The sequence below is a fragment of the Pavona decussata genome, unplaced genomic scaffold, assembly GCF_977016875.1.
Source record: "Pavona decussata unplaced genomic scaffold, jaPavDecu1.1 SCAFFOLD_207, whole genome shotgun sequence".
NCBI lineage: Eukaryota > Metazoa > Cnidaria > Anthozoa > Scleractinia > Agariciidae > Pavona > Pavona decussata.
In genome coordinates, this window is record NW_028145612.1 from 1,431,494 (window position 1) to 1,456,082 (window position 24,589).

The window sequence follows — 24,589 nt, forward strand, 5'->3', positions numbered from 1 at the left end:
TTGTGGAAAGCCACTGTAATGTGTGCGGGCGTTTGTTATGAAAAATGGCGGCACTTATCGCGGCACTTTGTTTTCTTGTAAGTTGACAGATAGTTTGCGTTTTTATGTGCGAAATCAATGGTTTGCGATCGAGATTTGTATTCACAATCATGGATCCTCCTGACATGGATTTTGGTAAGGCTGTTTTTAAACCGATCTGATATGGTTAACTTCCTGGGAGTTCCACTACATTTGACACATTTAATGACACTCCACGCTAAACAGAATTTCGGAATTGGTAAATTTACTCTCAAAATGGTACAAATAAGTAGTAGACTGATTTTGACAGCATTGATGTGAACAGTCTATGTTTCACTGATTTATTTTCAGTTCTTGCTTCTCATACAAGAGGCAGAAACCCACTGTTCACGTCCTCTTTCTAGGATTGTGAGAAATCAGCTCAGAGAGGTATGATTGACAAAGAAGTAACTACATGTATTTTGCTATTAATTGGCGTAATCCTGATCCATACAGTGGTCCATCTATAATCCTGCGCATTCCTTGTCTTAGATGCATAAATTTCTTAAAAGACGAACATATCATGCCCAGATGTGTCCCTTCAGACTTCTGTCTGTTAAAAATCTTTTGTCTGTTCCTGACTCCATTTATTGAAAAATTCCAAAAGATCTTTCTTTGAAAAATGTACCAATCATGAAAGCACTACTACATGTTCGGGCTCAGCGACATGTTTTCCTAGACGTGAGGTACAGCTGTGCCTGTACCAGTATTCTGCCTGACTTAAGTCAATAATTACAGTTACTGTAGAATTACAATTACTGTAGTAGAATTCGTACATGTAAGTTGGAAGATTGCGATATTGTTATTTATATTTATTCTTATGTGATCAATTAAAAAATTTTACTCATCAGTTCAAGGGTACAGGACTCTTATACATGAGTTCAAGGACTTGAAAACAGTCATGGTCTACAGTTCTAGATGGGTCACTGTCTTAATGATATCAGATAAACACAAAATTTCAACATATCACATCAATATATTTTAAGTGGCAAACACAACAACAGACATAAGTACACTGTATCAGTGAATGTAGTACATGTATGTTCTGTGGATACGGTAATAGTTACTAATACTGTATGTCTCAAGTTCATTTTCCTCTTTTACCCTTTTCCCAGCATTTCTTTACTGTGTTTGAGTCTAAGAATCAAGAACCTTACAGCAAATGTCCACTACACCCGTCCCATGATCTGTACAGGATCCAGGAAGGAAACAAAACCCAAGAATATGCTTCTAGATGGGTCTGCAACTTCTGCGGCAAGGCATTCGTATCTGAACATTACCTGGACAAACACTTTGACAACAGACACAGTGATAAGCTGGTCAAGGTGAGAACTTGGTCCAGAATTATTTACACGTGTTGTACCCCCTTGTAGAACAAACTAAACTTTTTAAACCCAGAAAGAAAATAACAATTGTACAAAGTCTGAACCCCAAACAGACAACAGATGAAACCAGAGACTCATACATACAAGGGGTTGAAACTTGTGGGTCTTGTACATATCGAGCGCACAAATATTCAATTTCTCATGACAAGTACCATTGGAAGTGGAGAGGAACAAACCAACCTATTGGTTAGCTAAAGCATTGCAACTTAAAGACAGTTTCTGCTTCCTTTTGGCTTTGGTCGTCAGAAGTCCTTTTTCAAGTATGGTACCGTAAAAACTCGTTTATGAGCCACACCTTTTTACCCCAAATCTGGCCTCAGACATGGGGGTGCAGCTTATCTACAAGACCATCTCCATTTAAAGGAAGTCTAAACTGTCAAATTAAGGTCATAAATACCTCTCAAGACTAGAACCTAGTACCTAGCAAAAATGAATATCTGTAAAGCATGTAACACATTTCAGCCCCCTTATGAGTTTTTGATGAAACAGGTTAATTTTTTAGTAATATGTCAGGCAAGCAAATCTTTAAGATCAATATACAGGTAGTTGCTGCTGAAAACAATAATTTGTAGCTCATCTAAAACTGAAGTGTTGTGCAGTCTAATCTCAAGTCAACAACATTCAGAGATTCAGACAACACTGCCACATCTCATGTCTGCCAAATTGCGTAGCCTACAGTAATTGCTCCTTTTGTTTTCTCTTTAGGGTTCCACTGTATGTCTTGCTGATTTCTGCGACATCTTTAGATGTGAAGTATTTGAGAACCAGAGGAAAGACAACTTTTGGGAGAAGAAGCTTTGCAAGGAAGATAAACTGAGGGTGCGCAGAAGGAGGTGTGAGGTACGTGTACATTGTATAGTACAGTGTAGCTGGGAATCCTTCTGCTGGAGTTGATTTTTTGAAGAGTATTTGAACAAATACCATACATGTATGTATGAATCTGACAGCAACATTAGTTTAAAGGTGTCTAAAATACTGTCCATTTTGGAATAAGATGTAATTTTAGCCTGGTGAAGCCTTAGTGACACAGGCATAAATGGAAAAAGGAAATAAAGTTTTCTCAACAGGATTTGAACCTATGACCTTCCAATTGCTAGTTCAGATGCTCTAAATTGTACAGGAGACTCATGGGAGCTAACTTGGTTCATGTGACAAACATCACGCATACTGCAAGGGTTTGAATGTTGATGAATGGTACAGTGTGTAATGTGAAACAAATGTGATATATTTTAAGCCTGGTCCAGGCAGGGCATGCCTGTTGTTAAGTATTGAGGTGCACATTGCATTGAGCTTCACACTCATAACAAACTCGTTGCACTGTTAGTTGAATGAACCAACAACAGTAAAGATCACCAGCTGTAACATCAAAGCCCCATCAGGGTAGGATTTAAGCAATAACATTGCATTTTGGAGGCTAATATAATGTGATTGCATAAGTTTGCCTAACTTTGGTGTTTACAAACACAATTAAGGTTGCTAACTAAAGTTTCTGGTGTGTAGGCACACTGTTCAATTGATGCAAGGTTTGTTAGAGTTTAAACCTGCTTATTAATAGCACATATAGCACACATTTTTTTTTTCAATTCCAGGCTCTGATGCGCAGCTGCCTGCCACAGAGCAATCTATCAGTTGAACAAGAACTTGAAATGTTTGGTGAGTAACTTTGTAAGGGTAACTAATTTCTTACTCAAAACCTAAACTGAAAGGTGAATAGCTGAAGAGCTTGTGCAAGGGCAAAGCAAATAACATTACATTAAAAAGATAATACACTCCAAACTTGGGCACTGTGCAAAAACTCCTTTTAGTCACCAAATAAAACTTTACCCTGGTGAAAGTCTTCGCATCAAGGATCTTATAGTATCTTGACAAGAATCCTTAAAGATCCTCACTTCTAATCCTCAAAGATCTTCAACGATCTTGCATAATCTCATTTGCAAAGACCCTCAAAGAACTTGCCAACTGCAAGTTCCTGCAGGTCCCAGTAAAGATCTTGCAGGATCTTCAAGGATCTTGTACAGGATCTTTCATAGGTCTTGTTATTCTGATCATACATGTACATGCATACACTGTGGGATCTTGTATAATAGAAAGAATCCTGAGTGTATGATCCTTCAAAATCTTGTACGAATCGTAATAAGGATCCTGTAGGATTTTGTAGGATTTTGCAAGATGCCAAATGATCTTAAGGTGATTCCGCTGAAAAAGAAGGAGTATTTAAAATTGTCTAAGACTTGGTCCGGTTCATGACTATGTTATGAGCATTACAAAAATGCAATAAAAAATGGGGGTCACCGTGCTCGTTTTTGTACAACCTGGATGGCTATTATAGTAAATAGATGACCCACGAGGTTTATATTAGGAACGCTAGTAATCAGAAGAGGGAACTATCATTTCTAGAAAAATTAATTTCTTGCATTAAAATATTGAAGCAGTTCAACAAAATTTCCTTTAATCTTACACAAAAAACTATTTTAATTGAACTGGAATAAAGATTATGAAAGAAATTAAAGATTTTGCTGCGTGTGCACGTAAGCAGCACTACCTAAATACGTGCTTTTTAAAGCATTAAAATAAAAATATCTCAAAGTAGAGTATTAAACTTTTCTTTAAATCGCGATATATAGTGGTCAACCGTATGACATTTAAATTGATGCATTAAAAAATGGGGGTCACCGTGCTCGTTTAGAAGAAAAAGACCATTTATTTTCCTGCCGAGCTTAGCCTCAAGGAAATCCCGTAATGTTGTGCGTGCGCGCGCTCGTGCGCGCTCTAAATGACGTGAAAAATTATGCGCAGCAAGGAAGCGCAATGCAATTCGATGGAATCACCTTAAAGGATCCTGTGAAGAATTTAGAGTATTTAGGTAGAGGACGTTTTTACTGTACTGACATGTAGGAGACTGTACGCTGAAATCGGAGATACATGGACGGTGATAACGAATAAGTCATCAAGTTGATTTCAATAAATTCATGTTACAAAGACTGCATGGTGAAAGATGGTTAATTGCACAATGTTTCTCTGGGATGAAAAGAAGGAAATTAAAACAAGTAGAAATCCCAAACCCTGCAGGTGGTCTAGTTGGAGTCTCTTACGAGAGCGGTCTCAGGTTATTAGAACCAGTCTGCTTTGAAACGACGTTCTTAAAACTTTTTACTTTAATCCTAACTTTATGATTTGGAGAATTCCACTTTTTAGTCAAAAAGTGTCATACATCTACAGTAGTTTAGAAATCTTCTTGTGTCGATGTAATTTCGTTTCAATTTGCATACTTTTGATAAGAGGGGTTTCAGTGAAGTATTAAATTTTTTTTCACGACCATTAATGGAATCTACGTTCTATATTTTACGAAAATAATCTTGGAAAAAGATATCTTTAAAAGATATATTCACCGTAGGAGCGATAATCGGGGATGGAGACCGTAAGCGTGGAGTCCACGTAAACCCATGTGTTGTAGCACCACACGCCACCCTTCACGTCATAAACCCGCGCGGATGCGCGCAAATTTGCGTGGGGCTGGACCTTTATAATGGAAATTAGTATAAATCTACTAGTGTTCTATCACGAATGCCGTTCTCTGATTGGCTACGCTACTCGCTATCTATTTAACAATTAGATTATGAGCTCGAGATTTCTATCGCGTGATAGTTGATGAGGGCGAAGCCCGAATCAACTATCACGCATAGAAATCGAGAGCGAATAATCTAATTGTTTTAGTATAAATCTACTAGTCGTTCAAAACTAAACAAGTAGATTATCCATTTCCTCATCGCAGACACTTCGAAAACGCGAAGTGGGCGCCATTTTGTTGAAAATCGCTACTCACTATCTATCACAGAATAGATAGCGAGTAGCGTAGCCAATCAGAGAACGGCATTCGTGATAGAACACTAGTAGATTTATACTAATCTGTGATAGATAGTGAGTAGCGATTTTCAACAAAATGGCGGCCATTTCGTCGCGTTTTCGTAGTGTCTGCGACGAGGATATAGATAATTTACTTGCTTAGTTTTGCATGACTAGTAGATTTATACTAAAACAATTAGATTATTCGCTCTCGATTTCTATGCGTGATAGCTGATTCGGGCTGCGCCCTCATCAGCTATCACGCGATAGAAATCTCGAGCTCATAATCTAATTGTTAAATAGAAAAGAAGGCCCACTTCTTCTATGCTCTTGATTCGCTGTCAAAATCCGGCAAATTTGACCAGCGTAACAGAAGCTCAGAGTCGGCCAAAATGTGATAGTACGTTTTAGTAGGGTTTGTCCTCCAACCAAGAAGGCGCCAGAAACTGGAAAAGGGTCTATTTTATAGTGGCCAGTTTTTCAAATATAACTTACATGCATCAGACTCCGTCTTATGGGTGGAATAACAGTGGTGTAAAAGAATAAAAGTTAAAATTTAAAACATTATTTAAAGTTTGCAATCGACAATATTTTTATTCCTCATACAAAGTGTTATAAAGCGTTCAAATTCTCAACGGCCACCTCAAACCCAATACTGCTTGCATTCAAATGTGGCCAAAACGGAGTTAATGAACAATGTTGGAAATCAGCATACGAGAAAAACACCCCATACTAATGAGGAGTGTTTTATCAGCTGACAAAACACCGCACACTAATGAAGAGGAGGTTTATCGATATAAAGTTACTGCACGTGAAGTATTATCGACCATTTGAAAGGTCGATGGGCTTATGAAGTATTAATGAGTTGAGAATGATGATTATTCAAGAAAGTGACGCAGTCATACTCGGAAAAAAGAAATCCGAGTGCTCCTATCAGGAGTCGAACCTAAGACCTTCCGATTACTAGTTCGGATGCTCTACCACTGAGCTACAGGAGACTCGTGGGAGCTAAGGCCATTAAACTAGGTTCATGGGACAAACATCCTGCATACTGCTAGGATTTGAAAGTCGAACGTGTGGTATATGAAAGAAATGTGATGGTATATTTCCAGCCTGGTGAATGAATGAGAATAATGATTATTCAAGAAAGTGACGCAGGCATACTCGGAAAAAAGAAATCCGAGTGCTCCTATCAGGAGTCGAACCTAAGACCTTCCGATTACTAGTTCGGATGCTCTACCACTGAGCTACAGGATACTCGTGGGAGCTAAGGCCATTAAACTAGGTTCATGGGACAAACATCCTGCATACTGCTAGGATTTGAAAGTCGAACGTGTGGTATGTGAAAGAAATGTGATGGTATATTTCCAGCCTGGTGAATGAATGAGAATAATGATTATTCAAGAAAGTGACGCAGGCATACTCGGAAAAAAGAAATCCGAGCACTCGGATTTCTTTTTTCCGAGTATGCCTTCGTCACTTTCTTGAATAATCATTATTCTCATTCATTCACCAGGCTGGAAATATACCATCACATTTCTTTCATATTAATGAGTTCTTTCGGAACGACTTCTCAAGAAGGTATCTGAAATATCGGATTCCTACACAGCAGTTCGTGGTTAAATAAAGTTATACATACGCGGGCATCGTCCCACTTTTTAATGCGGAATAATCTGTCAGTAAACCCTTGACAACACCCCCTGTCAGGGCACATTCCCTCGGGGATCTTGCTGCCAGGGCACTCCTTTCAGAAGACCCCTCCAGGCAGAGCACTTCTTACCCGAAGACTATTTTTCTTCTCGGGTATTTCCTTCCGTGATTCGCATTCTCATGTTCTGCCAAACTTAAATTACTTCGTACAACAAATAGGTTTTCGCTAATGAGCCAAAACCTCACTTAAGCCCCTGTTGCACAGTGTCCTTCAGCAAATGCCGTTTTCAAATTGATGTCCGAGATGGGTAAAACGTCTGACATTTCATTTCTTGTCAAAACTAAGGTCTTCATAAACTGTAGGAAGATTAATCTCCTTCGTTACACATCCATTTATTGGTTGTCGCGCAACGCTCCTGTTTCCTGGAAGGATCATTGCGTGACGGCTCCTCCAAGGAAGGCGTTGTGTGACAAACCAAAGAACGTTCGATTGACCCTATTCCGGAATAGGATTACATAAAATGATAACAAGAAACTCCTCATAAGAGGTTTTTGGAGTTACTGAAGCACCAAGTCGCTCTTATATTGTCATGTGTCAGCGAAAGTTTGAAGTTTGAAATTTACTTTAAAAAGAAATCTAACAGCTATTCCTCTTATTCTCATTCCGGAATACGGTCAATAGAACGCGACCTAACCAAAAAAAAAATAGCAGTAAGCGAATACCGTTGTTTTTTTTGTTTTTTTTTAATTCGTGTTTAGAGGAGATTGGAGCTAACACATGTTCATTGCTGAATTGTAAAGATTACTGGAAACAGCCATACCAAGAAGTAAGAACATGGTTTGAACTTTTTTGTACTTGTAAAATGAACCTTTTTATTTTTTTTAGCCTGCAGCAAAATCTCCCGTGTTTTTCAAAGCAGAATAAATGAAAGTCAACTTGAATTTAGTTTCAAGACTTAAAAATGATGTTGTAAGTTGTTGTTGTTGTTTTTTTTTTTTTTTTCATTCAACACTCTCTTCTTGGCTTTTTCCAATATAATGTCTTACTAAACGCTTCTTTTCTTGTATTTTTTTGACAAGAGTAAAACCAACTTCGGATGATGTAGAAATTCTAGATTATTATTATTAGACGGATTTCGAAAGACCGGACCAAATATTTTTTTTTTTTTTTTTTGATGGAGGAGGGGGGGGGGAGGGCGGGGAGGGGAGGTTGGAGGGGTAATTTAAAGTCAAATGGAGTTCACAAAAACGTTTCTTCTTGAGTACGACGCTTTATTTTTTATCGAGTAGCTAATTAGCTAGGTCTTAGATAAGGCAATCCTTTCATAACAAACCTTTCCTTTATAAACGGCTGGCCACTTAGCCTCCTAAACAGACGCTCTTTGGGCTCGTCACGCATTCATTCAACGAATGCGTGACGAGCCCAAAGAACATCTGTGTATCAGGCTACTAGTCACTAGGCTGGTGCTGAATTCCATTTGTCATTTAATTAGCTTGAATTCAATTTCAGTGTTTTTAAAACTTGTAATCTTCAAAGATTCTTCTTTATGTGTAAGGTTTTCTAACATACTTTAAACCCGAATTTTCTTTTCCAGATTCCTGCATGGAAAATCATCCTTTATGCTACAGTAACACCGTTTTTCTTCATGGCACTTATCGTGTATTACTACGGTATCTGCGATTATTATTAGTAAGTGTCGTTATAATAGAGCGGTTTTCATTTGAGCGTTGGAAGTAATTTGATTTACTACGCTCTGTGATGTGTTAGCAAGATCCGCGCCACTTCCTCAACCAATGAGAAGCAGATCCAAAACCAATCGTGACTTGGTCGCACGCGGGTTCCCGCGCTTGGTGCTGGTTACAAGTATTTGCTTAGCCTGCAAACGCAGACGTTTTTTCGGCTGTCGCTTCTCTTGATTGTTTCTTTTGTATTGTGTACGTCACTTATGTTTGGCCAGAGTAATTACTTGAGGGACTCAATGGGATTAACCGTCAGCCATCAAACAGCCTAAAACTTTAAAACCATCAACGGTCAAAAAACGGAAATTTTTAACGTCAACCGTAAAAAAAGCAGTTATTATTAACCGTCAAACGGTTTGAAGATCTTTCAAATATCACTATTTCAGCTGCTCATCCCGGTCGTCTGGCACTTTATCAACCGTTTTAACTGGTTAACCAGTTTTTATGTTCCCAAATATACTCACCTTATGGCCTTTTCAATTAATTTGCTTGTAAAGTGACATCAAAACTAACTTCCGTCTGGAGGTACTTCTGGTTTCAAAATATTACTAGTAATGATTTACTACATTGAAACGTGTTTCTGACCAAAAGAAACCTAACCTAACGTAACCTAACCGTCAAAAGCCCTAAAATTTAACCGTCAACCGTCAAAATCCATAAAATTTAACCGTCAACGCCTACCCCCCCCCCCCCCCCCCCCATTGGGACCTTCTTAATTTGGTTTTGGTTTTACGAAAGTCAATTGAAAACCACTCTAAGCTCAGGTACATTCTCTGAAATGTTCTACAATAACTTGTAGAACAAGGTGTTGACGAAAAGTAGCTTACATTAGCTCGATTCTAACGCCGTGATTCCTCTTTTTCATTGTTTCGTTTAGCTTCAGTATCAGCAGATTTACAAATTAGTTTCCTTTTTTACTTGAAAAAGAAAAGAAAAAAAGAAACAAACAAACAAGTGTTTTCTTTAAGCCGCAATCATTGAATAAAACTGCCATACACGAGTGGTGTTACGTCACCAGTGGAATCGTCGGTCCAGTTGAAGGGGGACAGGAGAGAACCTCATTTCTGGAGTATGTACCTCATCATTGTCCTCGCATACCATAGAAGTACGCTTTGGTAGATTGCTTCTACAAAGGGGTTACGTTGTAAGCGTCAGCATTCCTTGTGTTGTAGCTAGGGGTAAGCAAGCTACGAAAATTAAAAGTCTTAGACAGGGGAGCGTTTAAGCCAATTCTCAATGCCCATGGTCGCCTTCCTCCTCTAAATCCGCCTGTGAATCAGCTAGAGAGAGTTTCTGCAGAGGTAATGGGTAATTTTGTACTTAAATGTTTGTTGTATTTGTTTCAGTGGAGACTTTCCCGTCGATAGTCACTCGTCACACGAGGAGGAAGAAAGTTTCTCAACGTCCAGGAATTTCAGTGGAGCACACGATCTGAGGAGGAGATATGGAGGACGCTCGCTAATGTACTAGAACAATGAGCAGGAGTTAACCTCAATCAACCCGCTTAACAAGTGTCGATGAACATGGTTGATCTGAGATTTGGTGAAGAAAAGCTTGGCACCAACCACTACACATTTGCCAGACCTTCGTACGAATAAACAATTGCACTGGGGCGTGGACCAATGACCAATGCTCCTAGAATGTACAAAGTGCATGGTTTACTCAAGCAGAGCAGAAGACAACAAAAGGAGAATAACAAAGGATAAAACAAATTATGAATGAGATGCTACACTCAATAAGATGCTACACTCTTGTGATGGATTTATACTGTGTTAGGGGATTAAAGGCAAATGAACATGCCAGCCATGCACTGTGTCCTAAATAGGGCACTATCGTTATCGAACCACTGGGTAATTAGCGTCTCTCTTGGTTTCCATGCGTCCCATTTCAGTCCAGTGGGATACAATTCACGTTATAGTTAAGAATCGAATCTGTACTGTTTGAGTCTAGACCATTCTTTTCTTAAAAAAGGGTGTAGTCCCTTTTCTTTTGGACGGATTTTCCGCCAATTTTTGTCCTTTTCCGCAGATGTGAAGCGAATGAAGGAAGGAAACCCAGAGTGCGAAGTGGAAAATATTTTGGTAAAAAGGGACTTCGTCAATTCCCCTTTTTCAGTGCTCACAATATTTTCTCTCGTCTATCCCTTCCTCCGGCGGACAATAGTACTTCGGTCACCAAAAATTATTTCAAATTATTGTTTATTATTTCATTATTTTCAATAATTTCAAAATTGTCAGACTTTGCTATTGGCAACAAACGAAACAGCATTCAAAGTAGGGTGGGATGGGGCTCGTCACACAACGATCCTCCTAACCCCGTTCCCATTTTCCTTTCTCTTGACCCTGGAACGAGGTTGCGATCCTCCCAAGAAGCATTACATGTGACCTGCATGCGAGGGGTATAATGGCATTCATTGTTTGAGTAACTATGATTCTTTTTCTTGAAACTCTGTTGACGTAAAATGTCCGATTTCAAAATTTAAAATGCTTCATTTATGTCAACGGTAGGTCGTCGACTCGGCTATCCACTCACCTGTTTTGTTTATTTTTTAACTTGTAATTTCAAAGACACACGATATCCATTAGCGTTAATAAATTAACTGTCTTGTGACTGTAAGTACACTATACTTGTTAGTTCACTCTCACTAATATGTTCCAATAAATAGTCTTTAAACGTGAATCTTTTTATAGGCAATTAACAATAGCGTTAGTCCAAAGTCCATTCAACCTTTTGGGTGGTAAAACGCGTCAGGGTTAATGAAGTGCTACGGTTTCACGTTCTGTTCCGAACTGAATGGCACAAGACGCCAGACGAAATGTGTGTTGGCACAGTCGTCTGTTAGGTTTGAATCCGGCTCGAAGGACCATTTACCACTCAGGGCTTTTGAGAATGATAAAAACTGGTTTTACAGTCGTGTCATACTGAACAGTTTAGATATAAATTTACCACTTCAGGTACACGAAGGGCAATCCACCGTACCGAAAAAAGAAGGCGACTGGTACATTACCCATAATTCTTAGCGTACGATAACCCTAAAAACGCACAGCAAATATCTAAACACTTCAAACTTAGCATACATAATGTTGTTGGCACAGGGACGAATTTTGCAAAAAATATGGCTTTCCTTTTGCCTGTTGGCTGTGTAAGGTTCGCAAGGTATTGTGCTAAAAGCTACAACCGCCATATTTTTCGGTACGGTGGATCGTGCAAATTTAACTCAAATCGCAATTTGCTTGGGTGACATGGGTAGCTGAATCAATAAGTGCAAGAATATTGCCAAAATAATCAAGAAACAATAAACTAGCTCTATTATCTCTCTGTTCCAAAGAATATTGTCTGTGTGTAATTATAAAAAACTAGATCATTGAATAATTACAATGACTGTTTTCACGTTGGAGACGGATAACTCGTCTGATGAATTATCCGTGCTAGTGTGAAAACGGAACTTCATAGAAGACGGATTATTCGTCTCACACGTATAATTCGTCCTTAAAATCTCTCTCAAGAGACGGTTAATTCTGAGTGTGAAAACGGCCAATTGCAAACTTTTGATTGACTTAGCAACCATGAGATATCAACCATTATAGTATGCCTGAGAAATAGCAGCCATTAAATCGTGTTCTGGTCTTTCTTATAAATTAAAACGAAATCACAAAGATCTAGCAATATTTCTTGGTTGTTTTTAGTATCATTGTGATCATGATTATGATTATGACTATCACAATTAGTATTATTATTATTATTATTATTATTATCATCATCATCATCATCATCATCATTAGTAGTAGTAGTAGTAGTAGTAGTAGAAGTAGTCTTTTATTTATTTATTTATTTATTTATTTATTTATTTATTCTTTATTTATTTATATTTATAAATTTATCCAAATATTGAGTTATTACTTATAGCTTGTGACTTTTGGACTCCAAAAGGTGGGTCATTGGTCGCAATTTATTAGGAGGTCAGATTAACGGGGTTTCCAGATTTAAAAAAAAAATATTTTGACCAAATGTTCGCTTGGGCCACGGAAAATTTGGTCGTATTAACGGGACAACCGTAGTTTAAACGTTTGTAGTTTTATGATTTTTATTTTCAACTAAGCTATTTTATCGTTTGTGTTACCGCTTGTTAAAAACAGGCAAATGTCCAGTGGAAGCCTGGTCGTAGCCATTAATTCACACTTGACAACCGTTTCCTCAATGTTATTTCATGCTAGATGTGAATTCAAGAATCGTGACAAATATCACAAAGAGAAACAAAACCAAGCTTTGAAGAAAGTTCTCTCACTTGAACACGCACGAAGAAATCCTCTCCTGAGAAATGCCGGGTGTACACAAATCAGACGATTAAATAAACACAAAAACGAGATAATAGGGATAATTAGACAACCGAAAACGTTTTTCAACGGAGTAAGACACGAGTCTGACATTTTAAGTTTCTCTCGTTTCAAAACTAAGAAAGTCATCCTTCTCTGAGAAATACCGGGTGCACACAAATCAAACAATTAACGAGAAAAATGAGATACACGAAAACGAGATACTGGGGATAATTACACGAGCGAAAACCTTTTTCAACGACATGAGACATAAATCTTACATACTACGTTCCTCTCCCTTCAAACATACAAAGTCATCTTTAATTCCTTGAGAAATGTACTGGGTGCACACAAATCAAACAATTGAATAAACCCAAAAACGAGATAATGGTGATTACTAGACAACCGAAAACGTTTTCTAGTGACGTAAAACATAAGTTTGAAATACAACCAATAAAAGAACAGGGTCGCTCCCAATTTATAAACTTTTCTTGTTAAAAGCTACCAACTTAAACTGATGTGCTTCGTTTGTGGAAGCCTATCTACCTGGTCATTTCAACTTGTTCGTTGTTTCCCACCTTCAACGCAGCATGTTAGACGTTAATATTTCTTCGCTTTCTAGCAGGTTAGTAATTATGATGGTTATACATTTTAACGGCTATCAGCTGTTTGTAAACCTGGCTGTTCCCTAAATTACCTTTTAAAAACAAAAATACATAATTTTTGCCAAAAAAGTAACATAAAAACCAGATATCAGTATACTTGTTTTCAATGTTCATTTTATCGAAGTTTGAACATGAAATGGCAATCATTTTATAATTAATCTCTATTTTTATTGAATCTTTTAAAACGTACCACACTTTCCATTTCGACTGAAAAACCGTAATTTGAAACTTCAAATGCCATTCTTTATGACCACCACTTTGGCAAACTTCAGACAAATTGCTAAAAACGTTGTTTGTAACATGATTTATACTAAAAGTAGCTAATTCTCCTTGGTATTTGAAACAACCGTTATTGTTTCCGAATCAACGCAACGAGGTCATGCCCACACTGTGCTGCATTGAATTTTCGTTTCAAAACGCTTTCTTTTTGATACGTTTTTGCCTATTATTTACACTAAAACGATCGAAAATGCTGCTGAAAAGGGATCCTTTCGAATAAGGTTTCCAAAGTAGAAACGTTTGACAAAGCTTCATTTTTAATGTGGATTTGTGAAAAAACGGAGACTTTTAAAAAAGTTTAAGTAAACAGCGTCAAAAATTGGTTTCAGTCCACTGAAATCCGAGCATCTACACATGCGCAACAACATCTCCCAGTCGGTCGTTTTCATCGTTCTCGAGCGTCCTAGTGTGCAAACATGAAAAAGATATATGAAGACGCTAGTGTGGACGAAAATATTTTGCAACTTTTTTGGCGAGATGAAAACTAAGACTTGAAAATGCATGATCGGGTTCCAAGATCATATACTTTAGCAAATTAACTTGTTATAAGATCTCCATCACTTTGTGATTTTACTCGTCATTTTGTGTTTACTTTCGTCATTTTAACCACCTTATTTCGAATGTTGCTATCAACGTTGTAAATTTGCAAAGAAAACGATGCAGGACATCAACTGGACCCTTAAAGTGTAAATTAAGGGAAAAAGTTCCAAAAGTTGGAGGGGTGCATGGTAAATCAAGTATCAAATAGGAGCGGGACATAATTTTTCGGCCTTCATTTAGTAGATACTTCCAAGATCTTTCGGCTGTGTAAATTGCAAAAAAATTGGCCAAATATTGAGCTCCTAATTATATATATCTTGTGACTTAAGTTCTCCAAAAGGTCATTGGTCGCAATTACTAGGAGTTCAGATTAACGGGGTCTCCAGATTGTCGTTTGTGATTTTAATTTATGATTATTATTTTCAATAAAGCAGTTTGGTTTTGTGTTACCGCTCTTTGAAAACTGGCAGATGTCCAGTGGACGCCGTTTTATGTGCTAGACAACCCACGTTCTGTATTGTAACAGAAACCCTTATATATGATTTCCTGGTTGTAGCTATTAGTTCACATTTGACATTCGAATCCTCAACTTTAATTCATGCTAGATCTGAATTCAGGAATCGTGTTAAAAACAGCAAATTTTGAATCCCTGGCGATGAGTATCGCTTAACGAAGCAGTGGTCATTGAAGGAACTTCTCTCGCTTGAACACGTACGAAGAAATCTTTTCCTGAGAAATGCCGGGTGTTCACAAATCAGACGATTGAATAAACACAAAAACAAGATAAAGGGGTAAATTAGACAACTGAAAACGTTTTTCAACTGCGTGAGACACGAGTCTGACATTTAAGTTTCTCTCGTTTCAACACTAACAAACTGAAAGTGATCCTTCTCTGAGAAATGCCGGGTGCACACAAATCAAACAATTGAATAAACACAAAAACGAGATAAAGGGGATAATTAGACAACCGAAAACATTTTACAGCGACGTAAAACATAAGTTTAAAACACAACCAATAAAAGAACAGGACTGGTCCAAAATTTATAAACTTTTCTTGTAAAAAATGAAGTGTTTCGCATCTACGAGCTTATCTACCCGGCCATTTCAACTTGTTCGTTGTTTCCCATCTTCAACGCAGCATGTTAGACGTCAATGTTTCTTCGCTTTCTAGTAGGTTAGTTGGTATGATGATTATATATTTTAACTGCTATCAGCTGTTTGTAAACCTGGCTTTTCCCCGGTAAATTACCTCTTAAAATAAAAAATGTACCATTTTTGCACAAAAAATAACATAAAACCCAGACGTCATTATACTTATTTTCAATGTCCATTTCATCCAAAAAGAACAATTTAACTCTTAGCTGACTGCATTAAAACTTTTACTTCCCTCAAATTTTCATCGCTTTTTTGATTAATTGCCAACGTAATTACAGTTTTATGACAAATCAGAATTTGCTTCTTCAATTCAGTTTGTATGTTCGATGTTTGACGTGGGATCATATAAGGAAGTCTTGATCCTCGATTAAACATTTGTTTATAAAAGCTAATTTTAAGTTAATGGTGAAGAAAAGTGTAAGCCTAAGCTGAGAAACTGCGAGAATTTTTATTAACTAGTTATTAAACTCGAGTCAGAGTTCACGTTACAAACCCAGGATAAGCTCAATCGGACATTGAACAACTCAGCCCTGAGCTCCTATTACCCACCTTCAATTCGCTCTCTAGAGGTATCTGGTAAAAATGTTGAGTTTTTCTGACATCACATATTGGCGGTCCGCAGTGTGTTGTCTGTTTATTGGTGATCCTACTCTAACATCAAATAACGTACAAACGCCAACATGGCGTAACGGCTATTAGACATCTCTAGTTTTCAAATATGGCATCAAAATTGACATCGCTCATACTTTTTCGCCGTAATTTCTTCCAGGCGTCTCGATCAAGAAAGCGAAGAATGCAGTTATATTCCTCAGATATTGTGGCAAAAGGAATACTTAAGCAAAGACACCTATATAAATCTGATTGTTGTTTCCAGCGTCAATGTGATCTCAGCAGTTGTGAACGTCTTTTTAAACGCGCTGGTCATCTTCGCCGTGGCAACAAGACGACGGCTGCAAATAAACTCCACTGTACTGCTTGCTTGTTTGGCCGGCACGGATCTCCTTGCAGGACTGGTTGCCCAGCCCATAACCATCGTGGTAGAAGTAAACCGACTCCTGGGTGGTGGGTCATCCTGTACGTTAGAAAAGATACAGACAGTGGTCATAGTAGCAGCTGTGTTCGCATCGCTCAGTCATCTCGTGCTGATCAGCGGTGATCGTTACTTAGCCATCTGGAATCCTTTGCGGTACCATGACATTGTCACCAAGCAGAGAATAACACTTGGAGTACTTCTAGCTTGGTCATCTACAGTGGCCGTGACAATACAAGAAATGATCTTGGCGATAGTCGACAGCAAAACAGAGATTTACTCGACCTACCTGCAAATTAGCGGTATAATCCTTGCCATGATCGTCATGCTTTGCATCGCCTTTATCGTGTTCACGAACGGATATATTTACTCAGAAACACGTCGACAAAAGAAGCGTATTCTAAACGAGCAATTGCCCCATGAGGAAGTTAAAAGAATCGAGAAAGAGAATAAGTCGGCCAACACGCTAGCAATCATTCTGCTTGTTCTATCTCTTACTTACTTGCCAACGATAATAACTTTTACATTGTCTGTCGCCTTAAGTGACGTTATAGAACCTCGTATTTTTAGCTTGCTGTGGAGTTGGGGTTCAACGTTCGTTCTTTTGGGCTCTCTTTCTAATCCTATCATTTACTGTTGGCGCTTGAAGAAGCTGCGACGAGCTTTTCTTGAGATCTTACATTTAATTCAGACAGAAAACAGCCCCCCACAGATAGGTTGGACTGAGGCAGGACGGACGCTTGGTCCACCGGTTGCTAACGAATCTTCTTTACCGCGCGCAATAAGACAAAAACCTGTTTCGATGCCCAGGATCTCGACGTCATGCCGCCAAATGCAAGTGGAAGATATTTAACAATTATTCGCCTCAGGCTCAGTAAATATAGGTGAATATTCTCCGAGACGAAGCCGAGGGGCCGTTATTCACCAATATTTACTGAGCCTGAGGCAAATAATTGTTTTATTATAATTACTCAGGGGATTATCAAAGAAAAACAAGAACCGTCGTACGAAAAATGTCGATTTTGTTTGTTTGTTTGTTTCAAATTGTCACGTGTCAATGAAAAGAGATGCGCAGTCTGCCGATCACGCGCTCAATCGAAATCAGTCCCATGCTCAATCGATAAACTGCACATGCCTTAAGCAGTATTCTTTAACTGCCGCTTCATTGAGACGAAGCGCTAGCATTGACTTCTGTGAATGAATGTTGGGTTTCTCCGAGCCGTTTCCCAAAATAGATGGAGATGAACCAGGCTGTTTGGTGTAAAACTCGAGCCGGGATCACAAGTGGTAGCGATAGTGCTTCATCGCACAATTTCTTGTTGATATGATGGCTTCGCCGGTTCACGGACTTTTATAAATTGCCCTCGGAGATAAGCTGCTTCAGGTAGGAATTTTAATTCTTTAAAGGGGAAGTATCACGAGAATTTGACGTCATTTGAAAACCCCAAACGTTTGCCTGTCAACAGAAACAAGAAAATAATTGTCTAGTTTTGTTATAAATTATCACCCCAGTGAAACAAAACTGTCGATTAGTGCCTCTATTCAGAGACAGAGTAAGCCGGTATGGATTGAAATTTGAAAAAAGTTAAGCTAATTTTTTTCAAGTTCTCGCATTTTTGTTTCCAAAATACGCTAGAATAGATCAAGAGATGTTCCTTTCAAGAATTGAGTTGATTTCTTTCCTCTCGTTGTTCTAGAATTATTTTGTAGTTAAGTTAAGGTCTTTTTTTTAACAATTTTTAAGAAAAGAGGTCAAAAACACCATGACCTTTAAGGACTTAAAAGTACTTGATTGGCTTCACTAGATAAATAAAATTTTTTGTTGTGAGGCGGTGAGTTTAGATGGTGGTCGGACCGACAACCAACTAGTTTTCAGATTAATATAAAAACTGCTGTCTTTTCTTGTCACTGAAACGTAAAGAGAGAGATTTATTCATCTCGTTTACTTCCATGCTTTCAAATTCTGTCTTAAATTCGTTTTGTTGGTGAAATCATTCTGTTAAATAAAGAAAATCTTGCGCGAACTTCCACGACAATTTACAAGGGTTTTTTTTAATCACAATTAGCAAAAATTCCATATGTTGCCTTCGAAAAGTGTCACCCCGGACTTAGCTGCATTTTAAGTGCCGTTCGGAATTGCATTTTCTTTCATCCTATGTACTTCTTCCCCAGAAACGTCAGAAAATCGCTAACTGGCCATTTTGAAAATTAGTGCTCCCGCTATAATCACCTCACGCAAGATGATTGTAGCAGGATATCATGCACACGGCAATCCTCGACCAATCAGATGAACAGAATCTCTATAATCACCTGAGTAATTACACTAATACATTTTAATAAATAATCTTTGTAAAAAGTGTAATATTTATCATTGTTAACTAGTCACATTAAGAATGTAAGATTGGCTATTGAATTCACTTCATTTCTAACGGCCTGTTCAACGTTTCTGTGATAGATCTAACAACCAATGTATGGCAATTCAGTTTATGAAGTAAAATGTTGGAAAAGGAGGGAAATATATAACTGATTTGTCATTGGTTCTGTGTTATCTCTCTCCTGTCAAGCGTCCGGTTGGTCAAGGAAATTTTCCGGAGTTAAAAATTTCATAACATGTGAGGTAGGTAACCGATCAAATATTTAAAAGAGAGAAAGGTAAAGGAAACGGATTCAAATAAGGTTTGGACTGACGAAAAAGAAATGCCAGTGATGTCATGTACTGGGGCAAAAACGTATCACTTAGGAAAACCATATGGGGTGGAAAACCAGTAAAATAGCAAAACAGTTCATAACAAAATAGAGTAGAGGACTTTCTATCAGGGACCCTCCCTGCCAGAGCATTTCCTGTCAAGCTGAGTAACATACCTTGGGACCAATCAACGACGCCTCGAATTCGGGGTGTTTCTGTCAGGGCCATTTTTGTCAGTGAACCCTTCCTGTCACAACCCCTCCTCTCAGAGCACCTCTCTCAGGGCCCATTCCGTCAGGGAACTTCTTGTCAGGGCACTACCACCCGAGTACTTACTGTGTTAAGTGACCCTTTACGGCAAGGCATTTCCTGTTTGAAAAGTTCTTTTCAGAAGACACCTCCGCGCAGAGCACTTCCTAATAGAAAACTCTTTTTCTTCTCGGTGATTTCCTCTCGTGATTCTCATTCTCATGTTTTGCCGTCGTGACTTCGTACAACAAATAGGGTTTTGCTAATGAGCCAAAACCTCACTTAAGCCCCTGTTGCACAGTGCCCGTCAGCAAATGCCGCTTTCAAATTGATGTCCGAGATGAGTAAAACGTCCGACATTTCGTTTCTTATCAAAATCTAAGGTCTTCATGAACTGTAGGAAGATCAACCTCCTACGTTATATATCCATTAACGATTTATTAATTGTCGCGCAACGCTCCTGCTTCCTGGAAGGAACGTTGCGTGACGACTCCTCTTGGATTAGCGTTGTGTGACGGTTTCTCCAGGGAAGACGTTGCGTGACAAACCAAAGAACGTTCGATTTACACTATTCTGGAATAAGGAATGTATAAAATGATGACAAGAAAACCCTGTTACTGAAGTTACTGAAAAACCAAGTTGTTCTTAAATTGTCATGTGTCAGCGAAAGTTTGAAGAAATGTCTTTTTAAGTTTACTTTTAAAAGAAATCTAACAGCTATCTTTCTTATTCTCATTCCGGAATACGGCCAATAGAACGCGACCAACCAAAACAAAAATAGCAGTAGGCGAATACCGTTCTTTCTGTTCAGTTTTTTTTAATTCGGGTTTAGAGGCGATTGGAGCTAACACATGTTCATTGCTGAATTGTAAAGATTACTGGAAACAGCCGTACCAAGAAGTAAGAACATGGTTTGAACTTTTTTTTACTTGTAAATTGAACCTTTTTTAGCCTGCAGCACAATCTCCCGTGTTTTACTGAACGCTTCTTTTCTTGTCTTTTTTTTTAACGAGAGTAAAATAAACTTCAGATGATCTAGACATTCTAAATTTGTATTTTCAAAGACATACTATATACATTAGCGTCAATAAATTACCCGTCTTGTGACTGTAAATACACTATACTTGTTAGTTCACTCTCACTAATTTGTTCCAATAAATAGTCTTTAAACATGAATCATTTTATAGACAATTAACAATAGCGTAAGTCCAAAGTCCATTCAACCTTTTGGGTGGTAAGAAGCGTCAGTGCATATGTAGTGCTACAGCCGCCATATTTTTCGGTACGGTGGATCGTGCCAATTTAACTCAGATCGCAATTTGCTTGGGTGGCATGGGTAGCTGAATCAATAAGTGCCAGAATTTTGCCAAAATAATCAAGAAACAATAAACTAGCTCTATTATCTCTCTGTTCCAAAGAATATTGACTATGTGTAATTATCAAAAACTGGATCATTGAATAATACAATGACCGTTTTCACGTTGCAATTGGAGACGGATAACTCGTCTGATGAATTATCCGTACTAGTGTGAAAACGGAACTTCATAGAAGACGGGTTATTCGTCTCAGACGTATAATTCGTCCTCAAAATCTGTCTCAAGAGATAGTTAATCCGTCTCGTGTGTGAAAACTGCCAATTCCAAAGTTTTGATTAGCTTAGCAACCATGAGATATCGGCCATTATAATATGCCTGAGAAATAGCAGCCATTAAATCGTCTTCTGGTCTTTCTTGTAAATTGAAATGAAATCATAAAGATCTAGCAATATTTATTGGTTGTTTTAATTATGATTATGATTAGGATTATCATTATCATGATTATTTATTTATTTATTTATTTATTTATAGAACAGTTATTCCAATCGCCCATCGTGGATATGGGATGACTGAAGCCAACTCGACCCAACTCGCCCGTTGGCTGTTTATCATTTCATATCTAACGTGCGATAGTGGAGATAATTGTTAATTACTGAGAAAATGCACAACCTTAGAAAAAATCTATATTGGAAAAAAAATCTCCATGAAAAGAATACTTGTCAATTCATCTTTCCAGCTGAAAATGGTGATAATTACACATGTAACCAGGCATAGGCGTTTTCCAGCGACATAATACGTGCTTTTGAACTGCAACCAATGTAACAGCATTCGGTTCCAAGTCAAGAACCTTTCCGTTAAGAACTACCATTGTTGTTAAACTGCTTTGTATGTGCAAGTCATATCTTTCCGGCCTTTTCAAGTTGATCGATTTATCACTAACATCTCAGTTCAGCGTAACATGTCAGACGTTGATATTTCTTCGCTTTCTAGCAGGTCAGTGAATATAATGATTAAATATTTTAATGATAATCAACTGTAATACATACTTAGCTGTTCCAAAAAGTATCTTACCAAAAAAATTTAAAAATTGTCACTAAAAAAGTGAAATAAAACCCCGATGATACTCATCTTCTCTTCCTTTTATCAATGTTCAATTCGTCGAAGTTTTAACATGAAATTACAATCATTAATATTTGTTCGCTTTTTCGCTTTTTAAAGTTAGCGATTCATCCCTAGCGGTGGAACTATTTCTTAACCTCTTTAAAATTTTACTTCCCTGATTATTTCCATCCCTTTATATGAATAACTGTCAGTATAATCGCAGGTTATTTAATAATCAGAAATATACTTGCTTCTATTGAGTTAGTATCAATTATTGGTACCCAATCAAATAAGTCAGTCTTGTTTCAAACCACGTCTTTTTTCTTTCAATTGAATCTTTCAAAACGTACCATAATTTTCACTTCGACCAAAAACAGTCATCTAAAACTTAAAGTACCATTCCTGTTTTTTTTTTTTTGGCCGTCACTTTGGCAAACTTCAGGCAAATTGCTAAAAACAGTGTTTGTAGTATGATTTATACTCAGTAAGGCCCTGCCCACACCACTGCAGTACATTTTCGTTTGAAAACGCGTACTTTTTTTGGCCTATTCTCCATACTAAAACGATCTAAAACGCTTCTGAAAACGGAGCCTTTCGAAAAGGGTTTCAAAAGTGGAAACTTTTCATAACGCTTCCTTTCAATTTGAATAGGTGAAAAAATGGAGACTTTTGAAAACGATGACGTAAACAGCGTCAAAAATTGGCTCCAGTCCACTGAAAACCGAGCATCTACACATGCGAAACGTCAGGTCAGTTTGGAAGAGTGAAAACGATATGAAAACGCTAGTGTGGACGAAAATCTTTTGCTACGTTTTTGGGGAGATGATAACGGAGGCTTGAAAACGCATTGTTAATTATTGCGTTTTCAAGTCTCAAAGTTTGGCCGGCTCCTTGTAAGACTGATGTACATTAGCAAATTAACTTGGTATAAGAGTCTTCGTCACTTTGAGATTTTCCTCGTCATTTTGTGTTTACTTTCGGCATTTTTACTACCTTATTTGGAATGTTGGTATTAACGTGGTAAATTTGCAAAGAAAACGATGCCGGACATCAACTGGACCCTAAAAGTGCAGAGGGAAAAATTTCCAAAATTTGGAAGGGTGGTAAATCAAGTCTCAAGCAGAAGGGGACATAATTTTTTCGGTCTTCAATTCGCAGATATTTCAAAGATCTTTAGGTTGTGCAAATTTCACACAAAAATTGTCCAAATACTGAGCTCTTTTAAATTGTATCTTGCGACCATAGGACTCCAACTGGCCGCATTTCCTATGAGGACAGATTAACGGGGTATCCAGATTTTAAAAAATAACAACCAAATGTTTCCTTGCGCCACGGAAAATTTTTTCTTGATAACAAGCTGGACGTATTAACGGGATAGCCATAGTTTAAACGTTTGTAGTTTTATGATTTTTATTTTGCCGTTTGGTGTTTTATCGTTGGTGTTCCCGCTTGTTGAAAAGAAACAAAGAAAAGAGGAAAATGTTGAGTGGATGACGCGGTTTGATGTGCTAGGCAACCCACGTTCTGTATGGTAATCAGAGAAACACGTTTTTTCACATTTCCATATCCGTATCCTCAACGTTATTTCATACTAGATCTGAATTCAAGAACCGTGTCAAAAAAAGAAAATTTTCAAAACCCAGCGGTGAACGTCGCAAAATGAAACAAAACTCAGCTATGGTTATTGAAGAAAGTTCTCCCGCTTGAATAAGTACGATAAAATCCTTTCCTGAGTAATCCTCGGTGTACAGAAATCAGACGATTAAATAAACACAAAAGCGAGATAAAGGGGTTAATTAGAGTTAGACAACCGAAAACGTTCTACAACGGCGTAAGACACGAGTCAGCCTTTTTAAGTTTCTCTCGCTTCAACACTTACAAAGTCATCCTTCTCTGAGAAATGCCGGGTGCACACAAATCAAACAATTGAATAAACACAAAAGCGAGATAAAGGGGTTTATTAGACAACCGAAAACGCTTTTCAACGGCGTAAGACACGAGTCTGACATTTTAAGTTTCTCTCGTTTCAACACTTACAAAGTCTTCCTTCTCTGAAACTGAAATGCCGGGTGCACACAAATCAAACAATTGAATAAAAACGAGATAATGGGAATAATTAGACAGCCCAAAACGTTTTCCAGCGACGTAAAACATAAGTTTGAAATACAACCAATAAAAGAACAGGATCGGTGCCAATTTATAAACTTTTCTGGTTAAAAGCTACCCATGAGCTTCAACTGAAGTACTTCGTATGTGGAAGCTTATCTACCCGGTCATTTCAACTTTTTTGTTGTTTCCCACCTTCAACGCAGCATGCTAGACGTTAATATTTCTTCGCCTTCTAGTAGGTTAGTGAGCATAGAGATTATATATCAGAACGGATATCAGATGTTTGTAAACTTGGCTGTTCCATAAATTACCTTTTAAAAATAAAAATACATAATTTTTGCCAAAAAGGTGATATAAAACCCAGATATCATTATTACTTGTTTTCAGTGTTCATTTCATCGAAGTTTCAACGTGAAATGGCAATCATTAATATTTGTTCGATTTTTTATTGGACCTTTCAAAACGTACCAT

At 37.8% G+C, this 24,589-nt stretch overlaps 2 protein-coding genes across 2 annotated transcripts; both read left to right on the top strand.

The window, feature by feature from the left end:
- Positions 1-12: 12 nt before the first annotated feature.
- On the top strand, positions 13-11,299 carry LOC146460827 (uncharacterized). Its single transcript, XM_085087527.1, has 8 exons — positions 13-174; positions 370-447; positions 1,173-1,382; positions 2,148-2,282; positions 3,032-3,095; positions 7,695-7,762; positions 8,531-8,625; positions 10,022-11,299. Exons 1-8 carry the CDS (start codon positions 118-120, stop codon positions 10,143-10,145), a joined length of 831 nt encoding a protein of 276 aa, XP_084943653.1. The 5' UTR covers positions 13-117; the 3' UTR covers positions 10,146-11,299.
- A 5,008-nt stretch (positions 11,300-16,307) lies between these two features.
- Positions 16,308-17,510, top strand: LOC146460828 (adenosine receptor A1-like). The gene is made up of 2 exons (XM_085087636.1): positions 16,308-16,312; positions 16,397-17,510. Exons 1-2 carry the CDS (start codon positions 16,308-16,310, stop codon positions 17,508-17,510), a joined length of 1,119 nt encoding a protein of 372 aa, XP_084943762.1.
- Positions 17,511-24,589: the final 7,079 nt, after the last annotated feature.